The sequence below is a fragment of the Morus notabilis genome, unplaced genomic scaffold (genome assembly GCF_000414095.1).
Source record: "Morus notabilis unplaced genomic scaffold, ASM41409v2 Scaffold165, whole genome shotgun sequence".
Lineage (NCBI taxonomy): Eukaryota > Viridiplantae > Streptophyta > Magnoliopsida > Rosales > Moraceae > Morus > Morus notabilis.
The window spans coordinates 800,835-809,921 of NW_010363979.1; the positions used below are offsets into that span (position 1 = coordinate 800,835).

A 9,087-nucleotide genomic window follows, 5' to 3' on the forward strand; every position below is an offset into this window, starting at 1 on the left:
GTGGCCCCCCGCGCGCGCACCAGCGGCCATAGCGTCAAAAATCGACTTTTTTTATGGTTTCTTTCAGTTTTTCCCCAGAAGGGATTGATGTTTTGCATCCTAAATTGATTCACGATTTGTAGGAATTAATGCAACAAGAGGTGCCTTTTTTGGATGAATATTCTATTTTCTAGAATTTTTGCCATTTTTCGCCTTTGAAAAATCTAAAAAATGAAAAGAGATGTCAAAAAATTCTGAAATTTTGCAGATGCCATCCTTACATTTTTCTAAGCGTGCCTGCAAAAAAGCGCATCAAAATACCAAGTATAACGTGTTTTTTGGGGGTGATACCTCCTCGCGAAAAGCATGTTTCCTCCTGCCGGAAGAGAAAAACCTCAGAAAGCTCTTTAGGGGGGGGGCCCCCCCCCCCCCCCCCCCTAACACTGTAACAGAATTGATGATTTGAGTTTGAGTATATGAAACAAGCGGGCTTAAATATATTTGTCGGACTTGTTTGGTAAAGGAGAACCCAAGTTCAATGTTTTCTCTAACAAAAATTTAAGGATTAATTACAAAACTCCCCCTGAACTACATCCCCTGTAACAATTTGTCCCCCAATTTTTGAAACGTAACATTCATCTCCCTAAATAATAAAATGTTAATAAAAAGACTCCATACGCTAGGTTTTTTAACAAAAATTGATATTTAATTTGTTATCTTGGGTATTTAGTAGCTTTATAATTTAAAATTTAGTTTGAAGTTAAAACGAATTTAAATTTGAACTTTTAATTATGATATATCAATTATTGATTAAATGTAAATTAAAAAATTTATGAATCTTTTTTTGTAGAATAAAAAAATTTATGAAGTTTTTTTTTGAATATTTAAATTAGTTTAAATTCAAATTAATATTTAAACTATAGAAGTATCAAATTATCCTCAAAATAACAAATTAAATATCAATTTCAGTTAAAAACTTAACGGAGGGAGATTTTTTGTTAATATTTTATTGTTCATTAGAAACAAATGTTACATTTTAAAGATCAAGGGGCAAAATGTTACAAGGGATATAATTTAGGCCCCGTTTATTTTAGCGATTCGAGTTTTGCTACAGTAAAAAGCTATTAGAAACAGTCACATCTAACTTTTTTACTAAAGTAAAAAGTTCTCACATAAAATCACATCTTAACTCGAATTAAAAACTCGAATCAGCGAACTAAACGAGCCCTCAGAAGGAATTTTATAATTATAGGCCCCATTCAATTCACGAATTTGAGTTGAGATATAATTTTATAGTAGAGCTTTTTATTATAGTAAAATTATAATTAAAAACTCAAATTAATAAAATAAACAAAATAATAATTTAAATCACCACATTTATACCCAATGAACCGAAAAAGCTCCGCCAATCCCAAAATATAACATGTAAAAATGATGAAAAAAAAAAAACCTCATTCTAATTAAAATAAGTACAAAATCAACAATATTTTTGATTAGGGGAGGAGACCAACCTGCATGGTAGTCAGATCACAGATGAGACTTACCATGTGACACTCCTACCATGTTTCACCGATCAATCTCAGTCACCACAACTACGCAGCGACTAACAAAATCAGCCATTTATTTACAAACACGTGTCCTTACCCACACAGATCTAAATAAGAGCGACCGCGGAGAAGCATAACCCCAGCGTTTCTGCACCAAAATTTCCATGTTTGAACGGTCGAAAATTCAAAATTTTGAAACGAAGCGGGCCAGTTTTTGGCTCTGCACACTCTAATAAGGCAAAGTTTAAAAACAAATAAATGAAAAAGAAATTATAAATTAAAATAAATAAAAAACAATTTAAGAAAATAATTTAATAATAATAAAAAAAATCGACAGTCCGTCGTGAGCTTTTTTTGAATTTTGAAATTGAGCTTCCAATTCCCGAAGCCGAAAGCTCCTTTTTATTTTCCTTTTCAGTGTTGTATATAAATCCGAAATGGGTCTCCCAGATTTTGACCAAAAAATCTCTCTTTCGGAGCCCCAAGTTCATTCAAATCTGTATCTGTAAGTTCTCTCTCTTTCTCAGATTTACTTTTCCTTCATTTCAGTTTTCCTTCTCGAGCATAAATTTTCAGGGTGTATTCTTTTACCCAATGTGTTTCAATCTGGGATTTTCTCAATCTACGACCAGAAATTATCTGATTTCCCATATGGGTTTTTGTTTGTGTTTTAGTTTTTTTTTTTGAGGGATTATTTCAGCTATGAATCCAGAAAAATGAGAAACTTCTTATGAATTGCCTAAGGGCAAAATGTTACATTTTTTTTATTTTTTATTTTTTCCGTTCTTCGACAAATTGTGAGCTGATTCGTCTAATGTGTGTTGTTCACATAGATTTACGTGCTTACCATTCGAAAGATCTTCAATTACGTTAATAGCGAAGACAAGATTTTGAGATGGGAACTAACAGTAGGCTTTAATAAGTATTTCCAAAGTTATTACTGCAAAAAATTGAGCTTAGATTGAACTCTTCAGTATTATTCTATTTAGCAACTGTAGAATTATATATATATATATTGCTTTTCTTGCTACAATATTAGTATATTATTCCTATGTGACAAAATGGTGGTGACCGGTTATTGATATTTGTCCTCACAGAATGAACATTTTCTTTGCTTGTTGTAATATTTCTTTTTCATGTGTTAAATTGACTGTAATGACTGCAACCCATTGAATTCTTTTCCTTAAAGAAGTAACTTACTCTTTGAATCTTGGTAATGAATGCTAACTGTTTGTTTGATGTCCTCACAGAATGGACTCACTCCCTGACGCCATTGTACAATACGTATTGTCACACATGAATAATGCCCGTGATGTAGCGGTTTGTAATTGTGTATCCAAGCGATGGAAGGACTCCATGCCTTTTATTAGGAGCCTCTACTTCCCTCGCAATTCCTTTGATAATCATGTGGGCAGTGACAACTCTGATGAAATCATCTGGAGGATGGTTTCTTCGATCGAAAAGCTAGAGGAGCTTGTTGTTTATAGCCCGTTCTCAGGTGCTGGCCTCTCTTCATGGCTGTCAATAGCAGGGTCCTCCCTCAGGCATCTTGAGCTTCGAATGGACAACCTTACTGAACAGCAAGGCTATCGTGAGATCCCCTCTAAGTTAGATTGCATTAATGCTGCTAAGAATTTGGAATCTCTAAAACTTTGGGGCGTATTGATGACCCAGTCCCCCAATTGGGATGGCTTCCAAAATCTCCAGAACCTTGAAATTGTTGGTGCAAGATTGGAGGATCCCGCGTTGTCAGTGCTGCTACATGCGTGTCCTAATTTGACCAACTTGTTGCTGCTCGGTTGTGAAGGGGTCAGATCCATTTCCATTGATTTGCCACATCTAGAGCAGTGTAAGCTTGATTTTTATGGTGTGGGTAACTGCACATTTTCTATGAATTCTCCAAAAATCAAGGTCCTTGAGGTGCAAGGTTGTAGTTGGATACGTGTTCGTGAGACTAAAAACTTGAGGAGTCTTTCTATTGCCAATAATGCAGGTAATTTAGCAGCACAAGTTAATTAGTTTGTCCTTCATAGTACTGTATGGATGGCCTTTTCTGTTATGATTCTTGGTTGTTCGTTTCGAGAAAGGTTGTCATTTTTGGTACTGGTGCTTTTCAGGGAGAGTCTACATGGTTGATTTTGTAAAGCTTGTAGCTCTCGAGTTCTTATCCATTAGAGGAGTGCAGTGGTGTTGGGACGCAATATGCAGTATGCTTCAGTGGGCGAGCGAGGTGAAGCACCTGTACATGAAAGTTGAATTCACTGGCGATTTCGAGGCACTTCAGCCCTTCCCAGAGATCGATTTAGCTGATTTCTTTAACAGCCATCCCAAGCTGCAGAAGTTTGACATCCATGGAGCCATGTTTGCAGCTCTTTGTCAGAAGAGCAGCTTGAAAAATGTGAGAAGATATGATCAACATATTATCCTTTTCTATTCCTGTTTTTACCTTATTCAAGGTTTTGGTACTTAGTGCAGTGGTTCTTCATCCATTGCAGGTTGATAAGGGGTTTGTAATTCCTTGCCTGGAGGAGGTGGTCGTCACGGTCAGATCACCGTTGAATGCTGAGCAAAAAATGAGCACACTGGAGTCCTTTCTAAAGTATGGGAAGAATCTAAAGACAATGGTAATAAAGATTCTTCAGATGAAGAGCAATCATAGCAGTGCAGATGATTTCTTTGACGAGATTTGCAGGTTTAGATACGTGAACCGTAAGATTGTTCGAATAGAATAAAGCGCTTACCTTGTGCATCTTCACTTCAATTCACATCATTTTTTCTAGTGTAATTTTCAATTCTCTAATTGTAGCTTGACTACTAATTTGGTTCATACTATGATAATTTTTTTTCCCCCAATTGAATGGATTCATTTTAATGATTATTTTTTTTTGGGTTCACATAATTTCCTTGTAGTCTTAGACTTCTTTCTTGTCTTCTAAATCTGGGTTTAATGGTATTTGCTATTTGCTATTGTCACATTGGCATAATCTGATGTGGAGTCAAATATCTTCTCTTTATTAATAAGATGTAGAGTGTAAGGATATATCATTAGAATCACCATTTATATAAATTTTTTAACTTTTAGATTTATTCAGAAAATACACCGTCTATTTTGGGTTCATCAATTGCATACTAGAATATTTAACATTTTGGGTTCATCAATTGCGTACTAGGATATTTAACATTTTGACATAGATAAAGACGAAACTGGAGATAATATATATTCATATATATATTTTTAAATGTTATTCAACACGACACACCGGATGCTCTCACTGTGTAACACGACACACCGGATACTCTCACTGTGTGGGACATGCTCATTGTGAAAAGGGTATCCAACAGCACTAAAAAATAATATTCTTGTGTGCTTGCTGAGCAACTAGAAATTCGGCTAGGTAGAATAAAAGAAAAATAAACTCTCTCCGATGAGGCCTCCTTAGTAATAAGGTCAGATCTTATTACATCTTAGTAATAAGGTCAATTTCTGACCGTTAAATCTTATTTAAAAAACACATCATAATGAAAAAATATGCATATGATGTTTAAAAATAGAAAACTACGGATATTTCATTTTTTCTAGTCTTCTAAAAAAAACTCCCAAAAATATATTAAAAAGTAGCTTTCACATAGAAAAATGCTTTTAAGACTACTAATAAAAGGTAGACACTACTAATAGCATTGTTCTTTCCCATGTAAAATCATATATGCTTATGGCGGCAATATGAATGATCAATTTTTCCATAAAAAGTTCAAAACCGATCGAGTCCATTTAGAAAAACCAGTTGAACTCCATTAGACCTGCAATATTAATTTTGTATAAGCTACAGATTTTTCTAAATGTCGTGAAATAAAAAAAAAAAAAACCTGTGAATCAAAGACGAGTCCAATGGGAAGTAACGAAAACAATGCTTTAAATTCTCAGTTCGTCGAGGAATTTAATCTTCTCTCAATTAAAGTAAAAACTGTATAAAACACATCAAAATTTCCTACAAAGAAATAAATTAAGGAAAACAAAGTCATAAGATGTCATGTTTCTTCAGTAAAGTTTACTGCAGTAGCGTATTCTAGATGAGCTTCTTCTTTTGGAAAAATCGTTGCAAGTGCCATAACTGCAGAGCCGAAACCGCAATGCAAACAGCGACAGACATCATACCAAACCACGCCACCCTCGCATTTGTTTTTTCACTCACATCCCTCATCTCTGCTTCTCTGTGGAGTGGCATCCAAAACAAAACAAGACAAACAATTAAATTGATTGAATTTAAGGCTTAATTGCAATAATGCGCCTTGAACTTATCGGTGTTTGGGAACTTGGACCCCACCCCCAAACTTTTAATTTTGGCTAATGTGACCCTAAATTGGAAATATGCAGAATTGTGATCCAACAGCTAACAAGCGTCAAGGATGAAAATGCCCCAAGACTCTAACACAAATGCACCTAAACTTTTCGTTTGTTGACAAGTTGGACCCTAATTTTTTAAAATTTTGGCATTTTGGACCCTGATTGTATTAACTTCTGTTATCGATCGGACTGCATTGTCAAGAATAGTTCAATTTAGTATCCCAAACGCCAAAACTAAAAGTCTGCGGTCCGACTGACAAATGATGAAAAATTTATGGTGCATGGGAGCAATTTGCCTTGAATTTGAACAAGACTGAAAATTTTCTTGCAATCTAACCAGGTCTATAATATATTTACCTGCTCTTGAGGTATAGTAGATTCTCATGGATGGCTTCAACTGCTCCTTCAAGCTTCCTCAGCTCCAGTTCAATGCCCTATGCAAGAAGATATGTAGGAATTATGAAATTATACAATAGTTGTACTGTTATAGGTGATTGAAAGATCGGATTGTCTAGTATCTATTATAATATATCTCAAGTTAGCAGCTGGTATTGCTAACTTATGCCCATTCCAACTTGTCAACTTGTTCAATCCATAGAATTTGAAATCCTTGCCACATCCAAAAGTACATATGTATACATATGCATATACCAAAAGAAGAAAAATCGAAACAAAATAAAATGTAAACAAAAAAGTCATTATTCGAGGTTTGGATCCTTCTATGAGAATTTTACTCACCTTAGCAAATACTCTCTCTCCAATTATGATGACAAGTCAAACTTGTCACCATTATTCATTTCTCATGGTTTTGATAACTTTAGATAAAGAAAGTACTTACTGAAATATGCCTATTTATTTCTCATCAAAACTTGACTGGGATTTTAAAAGATTCGTGACTTCAATCCTTATAACTAACGCACTTGATTGACATCCCGGTGGGGTAATATAAAGTCCAAACTGTGCACCTCATAAGTTCGTTAGAATACATACAAGCAGCATGCCAAGTTGAGGGTGAATGTATAGGCTATTAAAAAAGAAAAAGAAAAAGAAAAGGCATTACAGATATACAAGTCTGAAAATTCTCACCTCAATCTTCTCTTTCCTCGCCACTGATTCCCAATCCTTGGCTGCAATTCCTGTTTTCCAGTCAAGGTTAACACTTACATCTCCACCTCCACTATTAGAACCATCTACCCAAAAACATGCCAAATAGTTTCCAGCTTCATGCGTTGTGAATGCAAACTGACCATGAGTTGCATTCTCCCCATGGTGAAGATTGTTCCCATATGGAGATGTAACCTGGAAGACAACACAACTACAGATTTGTAAACAGATACATGCTTAACTAAAAGAGAACTCCTCTAAATGAAATGCATTATCTTTTCGTGACAATTCAACTTGCTATTTTCTTCTTCTTTTTTTTTTTTTTTTTTTCTTGAGAAATCAAAAGAAAAAAGAGAAGGAAAAGAGATCTCCCAAACCTTGACAAACACACACAGAGTTTAACTAAAGTCACTGTGGTTCCTAAACAAATTTCAGATTTACTGAATCTGACAGACCTGCAAACAACACAACTTGTCCTAATTAACCTCGGGCATTTTACGGCCCGTTTAATTTAACAGTTCAAAACCCACTGGTTCTGGTTCAAACAATGTTTTCTCTCACAAAAAATTTGAATTTGAAAAGTTCTGCTACAGTGTTTTCTCTCACAAAATTTGAACTTCGATTCAAACCACTGTTTTGAACCCATCCTCCAAACTGGCACTTAATTGTTGGTGATGATATCATTCAAATTTCCAAAGAAACTAGTAGGGAATTGGGATCCTCATAGTTGCACAGCTGAGAAAGCCTCACTACATAGGCCCGGTTCACAATCAAAAGTCAAAAATGGAAACATAACAAAAATAATACAATTAAAGAAAAAATACAAGCACACACGGGCACACATGCACACACAGATCACACTAGAAAAGAGCATTGATTGGTGCAAGGTATATAAAACTCTACTGTGGGCACACTAGAAAAGAGCATTGATTGGTGCAAGGTATATAAAACTCTACTGTACAGTGTACACATCTTAAATTGTGCTAGAAAAGAGCATTGATTGGTGCAAGAATTCATAATTTCTCATAGCTAATTGAAATATGGAACTTTTCACAAGACTTCTTTTTTCTCCATACAATCCATTGAGAGTAACATCCTGATCCTCCGCTATCTGTTGAAGATGGATCGTCAAAAATCCTAATCACTTCTTGTCTTTTTATTCTTGGACTTCCTCTACCTCTATCTCTATTGTTTGATTATTCTAATAAATATCTCGCTCTTCATACTAATGCGTCTGTATCTCAACATCATATTCATACAAGTATTAACCATTTTAATTTTCAGTTGTCTCAATTGAGCCACAACTACCTCAGAACAAATATCTTTGTTTTTCACCTTATCCTATCTTGTGTTACCACCCGCCAATGTAAAAAATAAGCATAACCAACTTTCACTATATTCCCGACCAGTGGATTGATTTTGCATCCCCAAATAGTTTATAAGTATATTGGTAAAAATCGGAATAACGAGGTCAAGGCATGCAGGACACTATTCCTAAGAATAGATACTACCCATCTCAAACAATGCTCAGCTCTACAACTATATATACTTTGAACCTATACTCAGAGTAGAACAAAGAATTGAGGATAAAACAAAATTGAACATATTTCTTTGCTTTTTTTTTTCCCCATATTTCCCTTTAATCTTCTAAAAGGTGGACCTATAAGTTTAACTAATCTATTCTATGTAAAAGGCAAACCATGCTTCTACCACGATGTTTATATTACTTAGGCTATCTACAGATAATGAAATGCGAATGTTTCAAACTGGTTGAATTTCAAATTCCTAAGAATTCATAGAACAAACTACAAGAGTTATGATTCAAACCTGCGAACATACGGGTTTGCTAAGAAATTCATGGAACAAATTACAATTCTTCAGCTTAGAAATTTCTCATTGGTTCCTCAGGTATCAGAATTCAAAGAAAAAAGAAAACAACGGAAAATCAAAATTCAATAAAAAAAAATGACAATTTTACGAAGGAAAAAGCAAAAATAGCTGGAAAATTCGCTTGTTCTGGAGGGCATGCAAGACAGAAAATGAGAAATTCATATTTCAAAATCCATTTTTTTTTTCAATTGCTTTAATTTCTTTATCAATCAATAACATAATTCC

General features: G+C 34.6%; 2 protein-coding genes across 2 annotated transcripts in view; one reads left to right on the forward strand and one right to left on the reverse strand.

Annotated features, from left to right (window-relative positions):
• Positions 1-1,868: 1,868 nt before the first annotated feature.
• LOC21406946 (F-box protein At1g10780) lies at positions 1,869-4,379 on the forward strand. Its single transcript, XM_010105594.2, has 4 exons — positions 1,869-2,031; positions 2,777-3,519; positions 3,644-3,924; positions 4,022-4,379. Exons 1-4 carry the CDS (start codon positions 1,964-1,966, stop codon positions 4,256-4,258), a joined length of 1,329 nt encoding a protein of 442 aa, XP_010103896.2. The 5' UTR covers positions 1,869-1,963; the 3' UTR covers positions 4,259-4,379.
• Positions 4,380-5,452: 1,073 nt separating this feature from the next.
• LOC21406947 (transmembrane emp24 domain-containing protein p24delta3) overlaps positions 5,453-9,087 on the reverse strand; it is a 3,979-nt gene continuing 344 nt past the window's right edge. Inside the window, exons 2-4 of the mRNA XM_010105595.2 lie at positions 6,955-7,167; positions 6,226-6,302; positions 5,453-5,735 (exon numbers count right to left, since the gene is read on the reverse strand). Coding sequence (XP_010103897.1) covers positions 5,591-5,735; positions 6,226-6,302; positions 6,955-7,167 — 435 coding nt within the window. The 3' untranslated portion in view covers positions 5,453-5,590. The remainder of the gene's footprint in view (positions 5,736-6,225; positions 6,303-6,954; positions 7,168-9,087) is intronic.

Bases quoted from the DNA above. Each gene is read 5' to 3' on its own strand.
- LOC21406946 (XM_010105594.2), top strand. From the start codon at position 1,964: ATGGGTCTCCCAGATTTTGACCAAAAAATCTCTCTTTCGGAGCCCCAA. The intron at 2,032-2,776 runs GTAAGTTCTCTC...ATGTCCTCACAG, and splicing joins GTTCATTCAAATCTGTATCT to AATGGACTCACTCCCTGACG. The intron at 3,520-3,643 runs GTAATTTAGCAG...GGTGCTTTTCAG, and splicing joins TTCTATTGCCAATAATGCAG to GGAGAGTCTACATGGTTGAT.